Here is an 18,104-nt window from a genome sequence, read left to right on the forward strand (position 1 = left end):
TTTAAACAAATGGAACATGGCCAACAAAATAAACTCATTTAGAAAAATCAAAAGAGCTAGCAGTCCCTCACAGAACCATATATCATGGGAAATTCAAAAGCAAACCACTCTGATGGTTCACTGCCATAAATAAATTACATAATGAAATAAAATTTCCCTAAATTATTTAGAAAAAACAACTTCCAATCTTCTCAAGAATATTATCAAAAGCATCGGAAAAAAACAATAATTAAAAAAAAAATTGAACAAGATTAAATCCACTAAAGGAGTGTATGATCTTAGGCTGGTTTCTGAAGCAAAAGATAACTCCTTTCTCTAGGTTAAGAAACTAAAAAGAAAAAAAAAATCCCAATATCGTTCTGCATTTAGTCAAAACTTCTACTCTTACCTAACAGACATTCTCAATATCTTGCAAAACATTCAGTGGCTATTCTACTTAGTCATGACTTTCTCTGCCGCCCAATTGGGTCAAGATTGTACCTTTAAAGGGTCCACAGACCCGTGTACTTACTCAGTTAACAAAAGTATAATCAAATAATGAAAAAGAAAAATTAAGTAACTATAATACATCCTATTCTGAAAGGACTCATGCTCATTTAGGTAATGAGTGTTGGGAGAAGGAACATCAGACAAAGCAGTGGGAGCTAACAGACAGCCTGTCTAACATGTATGATGATCCAGCTCCCTAGCAGTCTGGATTGCAGAGTAAGTTGCACCTAATTTTTGAGGTTGTTGTCCAACATAGTGATCATTCATTCTGTCACTACAGCATTTGGGGTGATGCTCAAGACAAATGCCTGAATGTTACCTTCACTGGACCTATGTTTGGCATACAAGCTAAGAAAGCATTGTCTGACTCAGAGAGGGCCTTTCATCAATTATATGACAGAAAACAAATGGTGACCACTCATCCCTGAAAAGGCTTCAAGAAGGTGATGATGAGAGCTTACAAAGCAGGAGGAATGCCTTACTTGTGTGGTAGATCCCAGGTGCAGTAGCACATCCACAGCCAGAACCATGTGTCAAAAATTGACTTAGCCCTCAGGTGAACTCTAGCTGACATGAGTTTAGAGTCTTTCCTGGGGTTGAATGAGGCGGATGGTGGGGGATTCATCATACATGCCTTAGCATGGGGGATTCACCATACATGCCTTAGCATGAAAGTGCACTTTCTTAGAAAAAGTCATAAGTATCATTCCTCACCAAGCCTCTTAAAATGGAATAATCACAGATGAAACGGTGCTTCATCTGTCAAAGTAGAAGGCATCAAATCCCAGATTAAATGTGAACACTGTGCATTTCCCCATCACAACTCCACAGGCGACCTGCTGCCAAAAATCTGATCAAAATCCAATCCACTGATCCCAGTGTTGTTAGTAATGAACTTTTTACGGGTATGTAAATGTGACAGTGATAGGTTAACTGTCATCTTAGTCAGAGCACTAGCAGCACAATGGTGAGTGGGATCCTTACCAGGGATGCCTTAGTCATGTGGTGGTGTCTGAAAGTGGAGGTTTATGAAGAGCTCCTTCCTGCGTAACAGCCTGACTAGTTTTCCCCAAAAGACTTTCCTGGGGTGTGACATGAGTAGCTTTTGAGATTATTTAAGTATGTTGGGTCCCCTTGCTGGTACTCAGAGGACTTTATTTTGTCATCTGAGATGGAGTTTACAAAAAGTGTGACCAGATTAACTGAAAAGCTGTCCAGGATCTTCACTTTCCTCATAAGAATCAGGGATCTGTTGTTTTTTCCTCAAGGCACATTACAGACATCCTCTAACACTGACAAAACATTGGAATTTACTAGAAGAGATAAAGGATACAGGAAGAACTGGTGAAAGACCAGTCGTTCCAAGTCTCCTTTATCCACAGTTGTTATCAGGAAACATCATTCCCTGCCCTTATTTGATAAGCCTTTGACGACCAGTTTAGGAAGGTTAGAGGCCTCCTCAGTTTCCTGGACCCTAAGTTCTAGAAAAGGCTGATACCTTGATTTTTCAGATTCGTATTCAGAAACGATTCCTTATGTTCTCTCTGTTCCCATTTCAGTGCACATATTAGTTTCAATGTCTGTGGATAAGCTCCCATTTCTGATCATTCTTATATGGGGTAATTGGCTAGGCTTAAAATGGCCCCCAAATGCAGTTAGCCTAATACTAATCTATGGCCCTGTTAATATCATCCCTGGTAACTATCATATTGACAACACGCCCCTTAGAGCTGACCCAGTAGTCAGAAACTTGGGGACACACACAGATAGTAATCTAGCCTTTGAGCATTATGAGTCTACAGTGGTGAGGAAATCATTGCATGTTACGCAACTTATAAACAAAGGTATGGCATCCAAGTCCAAGGAAGTCATTGTTCCACTGTATTCAGCATTCATCAGCCCTATCACTGACTACAATGCCCCCTTTGGTATGTACCTAACCAGGCATATCCAACAACTGGAACATCCACAGAGGTTCCTCACTAAAATGTCCCATGCAGACCGCTTCAAGACCTTATCCCTGTATTAGTCTCCTACAGGGTTTTGAGGGGTGAGCTATGCTTGGCATACAGGGCATTGTGAGACCCCACTATGATGGATCTCCTGCATATCCACAAAACAAACAGCACCAGAATTACCCACTCTAAAGACGTAAACCTTGCCTGTGACAAACAGGACCTGCTGGAGGGATGGGTATGTTTCCCAGGGACTACCCAGTCTATGGAATAGGCTTCCCCATCCATGTGAAGCAGAGTTCCTCCCTAACCCAATTCAGGTGCAACTTGGACAAATGGATGGGAAACCAGAAATTCATCCTTGGTTTGGCACCTATGTCTCTAATGGACACAGGTAACCTGTAAATGGTCCATCTCCCAGGCCCATGCTTACGCTTATCAAGGATATCAGAACTTGTCAGAGATTTAGGATGCATGGTTAAGCTTAAAAAGGCCCTTGTGGTCGTTAGCCTAGTAAACACCTATGAACCTATAAGTTGTCAGGATAGGAAATACCCATTGTTACTGTTTTTTTTTTTATCAGTGGCATCTGCCCTGGTCACTGTGACTGCATGTTTACAGGTGTATACTACACTAATGACCAACAAGGGCCCTTATAAGCTTAGCCATGCAAATCTAATGTGTCAACCATGTACTTGTCAATTAACTTTCCACTCAGGCATATATCCCAACCATGTAGTCTCACTTCCAAATCTTCACAAATCTGCTGCAAAGAATTGGACTCTCACTAAGCTATGGATCTCTGCTTTCCCATTTGTACTGCACATCAAGCAACTAACACATTTTTGTGTGCGTGTATGGTGACTGAGGTGGTCACCAACAATTGCTTGAGTATGAGGCTGAAACAGTCATCTTCGCCAATGGAGGAAGGACTTCGGTGTAGGAGCAGGACAGCACCTCCACTCTCAGGTTTAACAGTCTCCAAACTAGTTTACTTCTACATACTACTACTGAACAGTATTATAAAAGACTGCTTAGTCATTGCATGTTTCAAAGTTGTTTTGCTTGCTCCTCTTTAAAAGCTGGATAAACTCTCCCCAGTTCACAATGAGGTAGCCTACACCATCAATAAGCAAGGAACTGCTTGGCAAAAATCTGAGCCAAAGGGCAGCCCCCTTAAAAGGGACTATAACTCATTCCTTACACACATTTTGTGTCATTTTACCCTAACTCAAGGTCAGGGGGAGCTGAAACCTCTTCTGGAAAGCAACAGGGGTTTTAGGCAGGAACTTATCCTGGGCAGGCCACCAGTAAAAGCCAGTGACTACAGCTAAATTAAGAGAACAGAAAAAGCACATCTACATATCCATATGGTATTCCTAGTTATCAAAAATTGAAATCAATCAAGCTCCCACCAAAAGCAGAGTGGCCATAAAATTATCAAAAATACTCATTTGTTGTAAGTCTTACTTTTAGAAATTAAAACCTGACTAAATATTTTGTGGACATGATGTTCTTGCTGAAGCGGGGACACTATTAGTGAAGCGAACCTAATGGTAGGAAAACTGTGACAAAATGACATGAGGTAATTCTGAGATGAGTCGAGGGTTATGACCTGCTCATGGAATTCTAAATATTAATAGACTGGCAAAACAAAGACTCTCTACTAGATTACTTCAATGCATCACAGAAGTAATAGTATGAATAAATTATGAGCACAGATTCCAAGAAGACACAGGAGTGAAAGGGAAAAGCTACAAAGGTCACAGCAAAAATAATTTTTCTTCAAAACTACAGAAAATGCACTTCATGTTTTCTATTGGATGGATTTGCCATTAAACAGAATACATGTTGATACACAATCTTTATACCAAGGTCCTGTCATAGAGTAGGACTTAGGCTAGAGGTCAAGCTGAAAAGCAAAATGAACTTACCAAGACCTATGAGAGTTCTCCTAGCTAGTCTAAGAAACTTAACTGCATAATAGATATTACTACTCTGCTTAACACTGTTTTGGCAGGATACAAAAAGATACTTATGTTGCCAATCTCAAAGGATTTTAAAGCATCTGGTTCCATAAAACGGACAGCAAATACTGACTCACAAATCTGCAACTGAGTGAGTGTGTAGCTTCTTGTAACCCTTAATTACCTGCAAAGAGGTTCTATTCATTCAAGTTTAATGTACAGACTCCCATTACCTGTCTTACTGTCCGCTGCAGGTTCACTTTCTTGCTCATCATTTTGCGTAAGCCTTTCATTCTGTATTTCTTCTGGTGACTGCTCTCCTGCTTCTGTGTCACCTTCACCTCTGACTTCACTCTAAAAACAGAATATCTACTTATGAACCAAAATAAAATATTCACACTTGCAAAATTCTTACAGAGTTGTTGGGCTATTAATGACATCCATGCAATATATCTTATGTTAAGAGCTCAATTCTGTTACATACTACTAGAAAAAAGAAGTTATGTACTTACCATAACGTTCCATGTGAGTTGTTCATCTCGCCTTCATTCTTACACATGGGTTCGGAGAAGATCCCTCGGCTGCAAGTCAGCCGCTTCCACAAGCTCGAGGTTAGTAACTCAAGGCCAAGTCCCTATCCCATGATGCTCTCTGTCTCACCTCAGATCTAGTTTGCTGATCCCAACATGTATAACATAATAAACTCAAACATTACTCCAGCTGAAATAAGAAACCCTAGAACAAGACCCACCAGACGCAAAAACTCTTGCGCGTTCTTCAAGAAGCCTGGAGGGGGAAGGTGGGTGGGAATGTAAGAATGAAGGTGAGATGAACAACTCACAAGGAATGTTATGGTAAGTACATAACTTCTTTATGTGAAGTTGTTCAATCTCACCGTTCATTCTTACACATGGGTAGCGTCCCAAGCACCATTCATCCTGGGTGGCTCACGAGAGTATATTCCTGAGGACAGTGGAACCAAAGGAAGCCCTTGTCCCTAGAGGCCCTATCTACTTTGTAATGCGTAATGAAGGTATGAGGCTTAGACCAAGTGGCAGATGCACATAGTGTCCAAAGGCAGCCTAGCCATATAAGCTAAAGTAGTAGAAACAGCCCTAGTGGAATGCGCTTTCACGCTATGTTCTAATGGCTGATTCACGGAGGAATATGTGAACTTTATGCAATCAGTCAACCATTTGGAAAGAGTAACTTTTGATACTAGTAGCCCTTTCTTGGTGTCAAGAGAAACAAAGTTGTTCTGATTTTCTAAATTCTTTTGTTCTGTCCAAACAATCTTAATTGCCTGTGAACATCAAATTTATGCAACATATACTCCAACTTGTTGGAATGGTTACTGAAGAAAGTTGGGAGTTCAATAGTTTGGTTCAGATTAGCCTCCGAACATACCTTTGGAAGGAAGGGTTAGTCCTCAGTGACACACTGTCGGGGTGAAAAACCAAATATGGGGGTTTGATTGATAGGGCCTGAAGTTTGGACACTCAACGTGCTGATGTAATGGCTACCAAGAAGATAGTTTTCCAAGACAGAAATTTTAGTTGGCAGGATGATGCAGGCTCAAATGGAGGAAAAATAATCCATGATAACACAAAACTTTTAAGAAAGCTCTACATAATCTGTGGAACATTATATTAGAACCTTCCGATCCGAGGTGAAAATTTGAAATTGCAGCCAACTGAACTCGTATGGTGGCAGCTGCAGCACCTTCATGACAAAGCTTAGTCAGGAACTCTAAAATGCTAGCGATTGGGGCAACGTATGGGTCAATATTATTTTGCGAAGCCCAGTAAGCAAATCGCTTCCATTTGCTGGTGGAAGCTTTATGAGCGGATACAAGGACATGCTGTACCTCCGAGGAAAAATTGTGCGACCTGGCTAAGTTGGAAATTGGAGCAGCCAAGCTGTCAATCTGAGGGAATGAAGAGAAGGGTGAAAAGCCCCTGACGAATGTGTCAGTAGATATGGAATTGGGTCCAGAATCCAAGATTCTTCTTGTTGGTAGAGTCGAAGGAAGGGTAACCAAATCTGTCGAGGCCAAAACAGGGCTATTAGAATTACAGTCCTCCCCTCAAGGCTTTGGCTTTCTGCAAGAATTCTGGAATCAGGGGAATTGGTGGAAAAGCATATAGGAGTCTCAGGGGCCAATCGTGTATGAGTAAATCCCTTGGGTTCTCCCCTGGTGGGGGATTCAGGGTAAGGTAGCTTCTGCATTTGGCATTCATAGGGGATGCAAACATGTCGCAGCAAGTCTGGCCCCATCTGCGGAAAATCATCTCCGCAACTTCGCCTTTGAGGGACCACTCGTGCGGCATCAGAATGGCTCTGCTCAGTTTGCCCGCGATAATGTTGGACTTCCCCGGGATGTGCGTTGCTATCAGAAAGCGCCTGGTGGATACAGCCCACTGCCAAACTCTCAGGGCCTCTAGACATAAGGTGTAAGACTTGGTTCCCCCTTGCTTGTTGATATACCAGACCACTGACATGCTGTCGGTCTGTATCAAAATCGTCCCCAGAGGTAGAGAGTTGTGTAAATACTGCAATGCCAAAAGTACCACTCTCATCTCCAGAACACTGATATGCAACTGTGACTCTGTCTCTGACCAGGTGCTTTGGTCCATTCTTCCCTGAAAAGCCCCCCCCCCCCACCCCCACCCTATGAGAGGAAGCATCCGTAGTCACCGTGGCTGATGGCTGGGGAAGAACAAATGGGTGACTTACTTTTATATGATGGCTGGTTAACCACCATTGAAGATCCTTTCTGCACGAATCTGTAATCATTATCAAGAATGACATTGGAAGTTGTTGGTAAGACCACTGGGTGAAGAGTAACCACATGTGCAGAGGAACTATGAGCGTTGCTGCCATAGTAACTAGTAGTTTCAACACTTGAGAGGCTGGTACTTTTTTGCTGTCGAAGAGTGACTATTCTGCCCAGTGGGAAATTTACCATGGCGGTGGTGGTGTCCAAGTCTGATCCGATACAGGAGATACGCTGTGATGGTAACAATGCAGACTTGTCGAAATTTATAGTTATTCCTTACTGAGAGCACAGATTGAGTGTGTGATCTCTGGAATGAAGTAGTTGATGACTGGTGGTGACGGTGAGGAGCCAGTCGTCCAGATACGGAAACACTCGGAATCCTAGACACCTCATATGAGCCATAACCACTGCCATGCATTTGGTGAACACACTGGGGGCTGTTGTGAGACCAAAGGGCAGTGCTTGGAACTGATAGTGACTGGCTCCCAGCCAGAAACGCAAGTGATCTCTGGATGGTCTGGCCATTTTGATGATAGCACGCATCCTTGAGATCTACAGAGCACATCCAATCGCCCTTTCCTAGAAACGGAACAGTAGACTGAAGCGTGACCATCCAGAACTTCTCCTTTGAAAAGGTGCTGAGTCTGCCGAGGTCCAAGATGGGCTTCCAGTCCCCTGTTTTCTTTGGAACTAAAAAGAATCTGGAGTAGGTTCCGGATCCTTATTGGTCTGCTGGGCCTGGCTGAATGACTTTTCCTGCAGCCTTTGAATTTCTATGGCTGCTTGATCCCTGAGACTGGGTGGAATGTCTGGGATTTCTCAATCTTAAGGGGGTGGGGGTTCTGAGAACTAAATCACATAACCTCTGGTAGCAAATCTTTGCACTCAAGAATCTTTTGTAATTTCTAGCCAGGCGTCTGTATACAAAGACAAGCGACCCCCAACTGCCTCCAGAGTAGGGCAGTCGGGCCCTCCTTTCAGGAGCGCTGGTAGGGCTTGCCAAAGAACTGATCCCTGTTGCCCTGGGTTTTGCAGACCCCCTCTGCCGCCTGGGCATCGTCTTCCATTATTAGCCCCTCCTCTGCCCCTGGAGGGGGGATCACTACGTGTGTTCTGAAAAGCTCTTTGGGACTTCCAGAACCACATTTTTCCTCCCTTTTGCCTTTGGGGTAAGATCTAGTAGGGGTGGAAAAACGGACTCCTACGGCAGATACGGTCTTTCCATCTTGCTCACACCTAGTGAGGGTCTCCTTGACTTTAGGCCTGAAAATGGATGAGTCATCAAATGGGGTATTAATGAAGGAAGACTTGAAGGCTTCTGCAAAGGAGCATAAGCGCATCCAGGAATCTCTCCGAAGAGCTATTGTTGAACCCGCTGCCTGACTCGAACCATCGGCTGCATAACAAATGAGCCGCATGGATGAGTTACCTATGGAATTAAGGGTATTGAGCTGGGATGTCACCTTATCAGGAACATCTTTAGCTGTAATACCCTGTAAAGTCTCCAAGCTGTTTAAGGCGATCTCTTTGAAGACGGGTAAAATGTGCCAAATAGTTGAGCAATTGCATAGCAAAAGTCGCTGAAATAAAAATGCGTTTCCCATACCTGTCCATAATCCTGAAATCTCTATTAGGAGGAAGGACAGCAGAAGAGGTTTCAGACATCTCTTTCTTGGTGGCCGCCGCCAACACCATGGCATCAACTGGCACTCCCTTGGTAAGAAACATTTTGTCTTGTGGCAATGTAATAAACTTGTTGGGCCTCCGGACAGGTTCCACAGTATCCGGAGAATTCCATGCCCTTCGAGCAACCAACTCCATTAGTTCATCAAAGGGTGGAGTCACCCAGGAGGTGGAGGGTTGAGACCCAAAAGTCTTCAAAAACACAGACTCATCATCAGTAGGGCTAACAGACTGCCAGTCACCCCTCTGTTTCAGGACTTCAAGGATATCAGCAAAGGAGATATCCTCCGAGGGGGACCATGGGGACCCTTCTGACTCCTCTAATTCGCTGTCTGATATGACAGACTCCTGTAGGGAGTCTAAATTCCTCCACTTGCAAAGCTTCTTCCTGGGAACCTCATCAGTGGGAGCTTCTGGTGAGGTCTTAGTAGAACATGGGTCACCCATTGGGGCTACCTGAGGCTCTGGGTCTCAACGCTTTATAGGGACCTGTAATGTAGAGGTAGAAAGCAGCACTTTCGGGGAGGAGGAGGAAGGCCCTGATGACATAGGAGTCTTGGAAGACATAACTCTCCTCAAGGCATTGAAGGCTCCACCGCTCCGACGGGAGGAAGTAGCAGGTTCCAAAGAAGATGGCATCCTCCGCAGCGCCAAGACAGTGGGCTCCGACCCAGAGGAAGGAGCCGAGCTCATCCATGCTGAAACTCTGAGCGGAAGGTCCGAACCGACACACCGGTTCGACTCTCCCCTCGGAGCCTACCAGAGAGTGTCGGCTCCCAGACTCCTCGAACGGCACCGAAGTAGTCTGAGTTGACGGAGCCGATGGCATTGGAACAGGCCTCTGCTCCGAAGGCCCGGCTCGGTGGAGGAGTAGACACTGTTGGTAAAATAGTCTTCAGCTATGAAACTGGTTGGGCTGAAACCAATAATTTGGCTAGTGCTGGAGTCTCGAGAAGCCTCTGCACCACTTGGTCCACATCCACATCAGCGAGGCTCCTCGAAGAACGAGTCGAAGGGATCGATGAAAGCCACCGACTGCAAAATGGGTGATTTCAAAGTTTCGGAGATCGGCTCCAATACTGGGGACCGGCTCCAAAAAACAAGCTCGGTTCTGAGGACTGCAGAACCAGCGACCGCACCTTCTCAGCAAGTTTCAGAGCCGAAGTCTTCGGTTTCGAAGAAGCTTTGAAGATTTCGATCCCTTTGACAATTCTGAAGTCTGGTCGGCCTTGTCCAATGATTCCTGGAAATCTGGTTTTAAGCAAACCCCTGTCTACCAGTTTTCTCCTGCGTTCCAGCAATACCCTGCTGCTAAAGGAATGACAAATGGAGTAGTCGTCCTGAAGATGGAATGCCCCCAAACAGTACACACAACTGACATACAAATCAGTTACAGACATTTTCTGCCCACACTTAGGGCATTTCTTAAATCCAGACTTTTGTATTTCACTCTTTATGATTAGCCATATTAGAAAGACAAGCAGTATATATCTCAGTCTATCAAAATAGATATAGAACTGTCTAAACACAAACCACTCTAGATAAATGAGACCAATCTAATAGTTGAATAACTAAGAACACACACACAAAAAGCTAAAGCTGCAAAAATATATAACAGCTAATATTATCTAGTCAAACTCAACTATAAAGCTTTAAACTTTTCTAAACATTTTTAAAACAGAATAGGGGAAAAAAACAGAACGTGGCCAAAGAAAGGCCTAACAGCAGCTGCTCTATAAAGACGAAAATTCATCAAAAAACAGTAAGGACAGAGCCTTAACAAAAAGCTAAGGCTAACTAGCTAAGAAACACATTTTATAGTAAAGACTCTAAAGTTAACTATCCAGTAACAATTAGAAATTAGAAATACTGGCCCAAGCTCTCTCTCAACCTCCGATCTGTTGCAGCAGCAAACTAGATCTGAGGGGAGACAGAAAGCATCATGGGATAGGGACTTGGCCTCAAACTACTCTAAAACCTTGAGCTTGGGAAAGCGGCCGACTCGGAGCCGAGGATCGGCTCCGAACCCATGTGCAAGAATGAACGGCGAGATTGAACAACTTCACACAAAGAAGTTATGTACTCACCATAACGTTCCATGTTGGTAGTCCATCTCACCCTTCATTTTTACATATGGGTCGGCTCCGACTCGGCCGATTTACAAGCTGGAAGACTTCTGGTTGGCTCATGGCTAAGCAGGTACCCCATGGTGCACCAGTAAAATCCCCAGATCTTGTGTGCTGCTCACTAGAATAAACAACCATAAAAACAACCAATACTAAAGGGTCTCCAACCAAGGGCAACCAAATTATTACTTCCAGATCTTCCAGGATGGGGGCAGGAGGGCGGGTTGTAAAAACGAAGAGTGAGATGGACTACCAACATGGAACATTATGGTGAGTATATAACTTATGTTAGGTAGTCCGATCTCACCTTAATTTTAACATATGGGACAGCGTCCCTAGCGCCTTATTCTTGGGCGGCTCATTGGAAAATACTCTAGCACCGTGAAACCAAAGGATGCTCTACCCCTGGATGCCATATCCAATTTGTAATGTGTAATAAAAGTGTGAGGGGTAGCCCACGTAGCTGCTGCACAAATATTATCAAGGGGTACCCTGGCTTCAAAAGCTGCAGAGGTAGACAGTGACCTGGTAGAATGAGCCTTGATCCTGTAGGGTAAATGTTTGCCCTCTGAGCTATAGATAAAGGCTATACAACTGGAAATCCAATTAGATAGTGTCACTTTAGAAAATGGTAAGCCCAGTCTAGAGTCAGAAAAGGAAATGAACAATTGATCTGATTTCCTGAAAGCCTTAGTCTGCTGTAGATAAAAACGTAATGACACCCTTTCTTTGTGAAAAATCAAAAATGGTGGCTTAATAGACGAGGCCTGTAGCTCCGATACCAGTCTAGCTGATGTGATAGCTACCAAAAACAAGGTCTTCCAAGACAAAAATTTTAAAGATGAGTGGGAAGGTTCAAAGGGTGGAAAAGTCAATTTGGACAACACAAAATTTAAATCCCAAGCTGCCATTGGTTCTTGCAGAGGTGGTCTCAATAGTGTGGCCCCTTTCAAAAATGTCTTGCATAGCTTACGAGACATTAAATTGGTATCTGGAAAACCTAAATGAAAATGAGAAATCGCCGTCAACTGGACTCTAATAGTGGCAGCGGCAGATCCTTGTTGAAAAAGCTCAGAAGCAGTGTATGGATCTACATATTCTCTGTGCCCAAATAGAAAATCTTTCCATTTACTGCCATACAGCCTCTTAGTTGAAGGTTTATGGGAGGACATAAGAATGTGCGACACTGAAGATGACCCATCATGAAGCCTGACTATGGATAGAACTGGAGCAGCCATGCTGTCAATTTGAGGGTGTGGATTGAGGGGTGTTGCAAACACGACATGCGAGTCACTAGATCTGGAGCTGGGTCCAAAATCCAAGGATCGTCCAAGGAGGAGAGGCTCGAGGAAGAGGAACCAGACCTGACGAGACTAGTAAGGAGCAATGAGGATCAACTTGCTTCCTAGCTGACTGGCTTTCTGAATCACTTTGGTAATGAGAGGGATTGGAGGAAAAGCATACAGAAGTCCCATGGGCCAATCGTGAGCCAGAGCGTCTCTGGGAGACTCTCCCGGAGGGGGAATGAGGGAAAAATAGCTGCTGCATTTGGTATTGACTGGGCTGGCAAAAAGGTTGCAGTAAGGCTGTTCCCATTTCCAGAAAATCTGATCCACTGTTTCCCGTTTCAGAGACCACTCGTGAGGCATTAGGATTGCCTGGCTGAGCTTGTCTGCTATCACGTTGGTCATCCCTGGAATGTGTGTTCCAACCAGAATGCGCTGGGAAGAATTCGCCCATTCCCAAACTCGCATGGCCTCTCGACAGAGTGGGTAAGATCTGGTACTGCCATGTTTGCTGATATACCAAACCACCGACATGTTGTCTAATTGTATCGCAATTGTCCCTAGAGGAAGAAGGTCTTGAAGTGCTTGCAATGCCAGAAGCACCGCCCTCATCTCCAGAACACTGATATGCAGATGAGCCTTGTGTTCTTGCCATGTGCCTTGGACAGCCTTGCCGAGATAATGCCCCCCCCCCACACCCGATCTGGGAGGCATCCGCGGTCACAGTGGCAACGGGTTGGGCTGGAACAAAGGGGGCAACCGTGGTCAGTTGTTTGGGATCTATCCACCAACGAAGATCCTTCCTGCATGATTCCGTCAGCAGGATAGGATGACTCAGTGGAAGAAATTGGAAGGACCACTGGGAAAACAGAAGCCACTGGAAAATTCTCATGTGCAACCTGGCTAATGGTACCAATAGAATTGTGGAAGCCATAGTCACGAGGAGCTGAAGAACCCACTTCGCTTTGACTTTTTGCAACGGGAGAAAATGTTGAACTTGGGAGATTAAATTCTGTGCCCTTTCGGCGGGGAGATGAGCTGTTATGTTCCCTGTCTACCTCTGCACCTATAAAAATCACAGATTGTGAGGGCAATAATGTAGATTTTTTCCAATTTATGGAGATCCCTAACTGAGCACAAAGTTGAATCGTGGCATCCCTGTTTTGGATGAGTAGATGCGTGGTGGGGGCAGTCAGGAGCCAGTCGTCCAAATTCGGAAACACCTGGAATCCCTGACGTCTCAGGTGAGCTGTCACTACTGCCATGCATCTGGTGAACACCCTGGGGGCTGTGGTGAGACCAAAGGGCAGAGCGCGAAACTGATAGTGACTGGCTCCCAGCCGGAAGCGTAGATTGCTTCTGGACGCCTTGTCCATTTTTATGTGGTAATAGGCGTCCTGAAGATCCAGACAGCACATCTAAAAGTCTTTCCCTAACAACGGGAGTATAGACTGCAGTGTTACCATCTGAAACTTGTCCTTCTTCACTGATTTGTTCAATCTGCTGAGGTCCAATATTGGCCTCCAATCTCCGGTTCGTTTTGGAACTAAAACGAACCTGGAGTAAGTTCCAGATCCTATGTGGTCTGCTGGGACAGGCTGGATGACTCCTTTTGCGAGCAACTTATTGATCTCCACAGTTGCCTGATCCCTGTGATTGGGTAGTACATCTGGGATCCTTTTGGGAACAAACGGTGATACAGAAAAGGGTATGATATAGCCTCTGGTAACAACTTTTTGCACCTACTTGTCTTGGGTGATATTTAGCCAGGCTTCTTGGAACAAAGAAATGCGACCTCGACTTGTCCTAGAGAAGTGCAGTCGGGCTCCACATCAGGAGCGCTGATAAGGCCATCCTCGAAAGGAATCACAGCCTTGTTGGTATTGCGGACTGCCCCTGCCTCTAGGGCGACGTCCGTTTCCTCCTCCTCTGCCTCTGAAGGAGAATTCACCCTGTGTGTCAGGAAAGACCCCCTGAGACTTCTTGAACCACATTTTATCGCCGCTTTGACCCTTGGGGTATGGTTTGGAAAGGACAGTAAAATGCACTCCCACAGCAGAAAGTGTCTTTCCTTCTTACTCACACCGAGTGAGTGTATCCTTCACCTTGGAACCAAACAATGAGAAGCCATCAAACGGGGCATTGGTGACTTGAACAGTTCCGCAAAATTACATAAGCGCATCCAGTAGTGGCACCTCAAAGAACTCTGGAACTCGCTGCTATACTCGCTCCATCCGCAGCATAAGATACAGGTCGCATGGAGGAGTTAACCACAGAATTTAAGGTGGACAACTGAGTAGAAATTTTGTCAGGAACTCCCTCAGTACACACACCTTGTATGGAATCTCCTAACTCCTTGAGGAGATCCCTCTGCAACCTCCTGAAGTGGTGAGATAGTTCAACGATCGAAGGGTAAAGGCCGCTGAACTAAAAATATGCTTCCCAAATCGGACTGTCCATCTGCCGAGACTTCTTGTTTGGCGGATGAACAGATGAAGAGGTCTCCGCTAACTCCTTCTTGGCCGCCACCACCATGGCATCTACGGGAACACCCTTGGACAAGAACTCTTTACCAGGAGGGGCAGACAAGAACTTATTTGGTCTCCTGGGGACTGGCTCCACGGTGTCAGGAGTATCCCACACCTTTCGACTGACTAGATCCATTAGTTCGTCAAAAGGTGGAGACACCCAAGAGGCAGAATGTTGGGAACCGAAAGCCTTCAGATACACAGACTCCTCATCAGAAGGATTAATAGTGGGCCAGTCGCACCTCTGCCTAATGATCTCTAAAATGTCCACAAAGGAGACATCATCAGAGGACGACTTGGGGGACTCTTCCGACTCCTCAAGGTAAGTGTCCAATGTCAAAGACTCATCCTGGGAGTCGATATGTTTCCTCTTACATAACCTCTTCTGGGGAGGCTCCTCGGAAGGATATCCCAGGGAAGCCTCGGAAGAGTGGGGGCCACCAGCCGATGGCTCCTGAGGCTGCAGGTCTCTGCTGTCTCCAGAGAGAGTAGGGGCTGAGACTGAAGTGGGTGCTCTCGGGGGAAGAGTGCTGGTACCAGTGGTAGGTGCTGGAGAATGAGACAGCATGCTCCTCATCATCTCAAACGCCGACTTCTCCAGCTCGGAAGACCTCCCCGGCTCCGAAGAGACGCGGGTCGTCGCCGGAGCCAGAGCGTCCGGCTCCGAGATAGATGCAGGGTCCGAGCTCACCCTTACCGACACACCGGAAGGAAGGCTCGGAACCGAAGAAGATCGATTCCAACCCTCCCTGTCAGTGCCGACAGGAGAGCTTTGGCCTCTGGACACGACGGATGGCACCGAGCGTGTCGGAGCCGAACCCTGCTCCAAGGCAGCAACAAGGTGAGTTGGAGCCGTCATTTCCTCCATTGTCACCAAGCACTCCGGCTCCGAAAGGCCAGTATGGCTCAGAGGAGGAATAGCAGACAAGGGCAAAGCTGGGTCAAGTGGCTCCGGAGCCAACAATAATTTTTGCAAGGCAGACGACTTCAGGAGTCTCAGCACTACCCTCTCCACATCTTCTTTTGAAAGGGACCTGGAAGACATAGTTGGGGATCTTGACCTGGGGGGTACTGGAGACTTAACTGTTATGGACACCGGTAAGGAGCTTATAGAGTGGCTCAGAGTAGCAGAGTCAACTGCTGTATCAATTGTTTCAGAGATCGGTTCCGAAACCCCTGCAACCAACTCAACACCACCATGATGCTCTCCTTTGGCTCCGAAGGCTGAGGAGTCGAGGAAGCAGATTTGGATTGTCTTGATTGTTTAGGAGGTGGCTCCGAGACACCAGCCGGTGCCAGAGAAGGCCTTTTTGAGGATTTTGATTTCCCAGACTTAGAGGAAGCCTAAGAACTGGATAGTGCTTCTTCAAAGCAAGGTTTCAACAGACCCTTGAGTATGAGTTTGTTCTTCCTCTTGTATAACACTCTAGGAGAGAAAGCATGGCAGAACAAACACGACTCCTGTAAGTGGATGGCCCCTAGGCAGTAGATACAGCTACTGTGGCCATCCATTAAGTAATCTTTTGGGAGCATTTCATACACTTTTTGAACACCGAGGGTTTATGCTCCTTACTACTTTCCTTCGACATGGTGCTGGCGGAAATTACTACTGAACTTTCCTTCGACATATTACACACACAAACAGCCCAGAGACTGAAAAGAGAAAGAGAGAAAAGGATAGGAGGACTAGGTCCTCCAACTAAAACAGGCCTAGCCCTAAGAATGAATTACATGAGGACTAGGTCCTCTAACTTAAACAAACCAGAAAGGAAAGCCCATGCACACATGAGAAACTGTAAATGACACAATAACTTTCTATTCTTAAGAAAAAACAGGTAATAAACTTCACAAGCTGATCCCCGCCAAAAACAATGTCAAAATAACAGAAACCAATTAACAATGACCAAAAAAGGTCAGAATAACAACAAACAAGACAACAGGAGCCCCTGTTGGCTAAGAGTGGAAAACCGCCAAAAACTCTACCTAATAATCAAAAAATGTGCAACAGCGCCTAAAACTAACTGGCACACAGGATACCAATAAACAACTAGAAAACTAAGTTGCACTCAAAAAAGGCAAGCAAAGCAAACTGCCTGATATATTAGCAATACTAAATATACAATAATAAAGCATTAAACATGATACAATATGAAGAAATTTGAAAAACTTAGCCAGAGCCAAGAGAAGCACAACCGAACTCGTCGACGCAGCAAACGAGATCTGGGGATTGTACTGGTGCACCATGGGATACCTGCTTAGCCACAAGCCAACCAGAATTCTTCCAGCTTGTAGATCGGCTCCGAACCCATATGAAAAATGAAGGCGAGTTCGGGCTACCTAACATCATATGTTTTTATGTCATCTTTCTTAACAGTACAACTGTGCTGATCTAATTTCAGTGAAACTGCTTTCATTACATATTTTTCACCTTGTTTCTACCAATATTCATTGGTACGTGGTATAAATGAAAGTTATGTAATTACAGTAAGCTAAAGTTAAGCACTCACCATAACTATGCATCTATTTTCATTCTTCTTCAACACATGGGTACCAGATCCGACTTCGGCCACATGCACTAGACTTTGGATCCAACTCTTGAGCATCTCTCTCTACCCACAATGCCCCAGTCAGTCAACAATATCTCAGATAGAGTTTGCTGCCTTACAGATCCTAACAGAGTGCAAGGAGTGATAACAAAAAGCTAGGGCTCAAACCTTGAACAAAAGGTTCCATAATATTCACAAGGTCACTCCAGAAGTTGAAAGAAAGGGGGAAGGAGGGAAGAACTGAAGTGGACAACACAAATGCAAAGTTATGGCGAGTACATAGCTTTAATATCTGATGATGTCCTTTTCATTCTTCTTTAACGTATGAGACAGTCCTCAGCTGCTTGAATCTTGGGCGGCCCTCATGGAAGGATATTCTAAAGAACTGCCAAATCAAAAACAATTCTGCTTCTAGAGGTCAAATCTAGTTTGTAATGAGCAATACAGGTATGAGCATTAGACCAAGTAGCTGCTGCATAAATGTCATCAATGGAAGTTCTATACCAGAAGGCAGAAGAAGTTGCCAAGGATCTAGTAGAATGTAATACATTTGGCCCTGTAACTTTAGAAACTGGTGATCCCAGTCTGTTCAGTGAGAAACAAACAGCTGTTCTGATTTCCTGAAATCTTTTGTCCTCTGTAGATAAAAACGGAGTTGTCTGTGTACATCTAAAAGATGTAGCATGTACTCTCCCTTATTTGAAAAATTAGGGAAGAAAATAGGCAAACGAGTTGTTTGATTAAT

General features: G+C 44.8%; 1 protein-coding gene across 1 annotated transcript in view; it reads right to left on the reverse strand.

The window, feature by feature from the left end:
* SMARCC1 (SWI/SNF related, matrix associated, actin dependent regulator of chromatin subfamily c member 1) overlaps nt 1–18,104 on the reverse strand; it is a 1,897,600-nt gene that overhangs the window by 176,025 nt on the left and 1,703,471 nt on the right. Inside the window, exon 21 of the mRNA XM_044066067.1 lies at nt 4,645–4,765. Within this exon, the coding sequence (XP_043922002.1) occupies nt 4,645–4,765 (121 nt within the window). The remainder of the gene's footprint in view (nt 1–4,644; nt 4,766–18,104) is intronic.

This window comes from Protopterus annectens, chromosome 3.part0 (assembly GCF_019279795.1).
Source record: "Protopterus annectens isolate FY-2018-M chromosome 3.part0, PAN1.0, whole genome shotgun sequence".
NCBI lineage: Eukaryota > Metazoa > Chordata > Ceratodontiformes > Protopteridae > Protopterus > Protopterus annectens.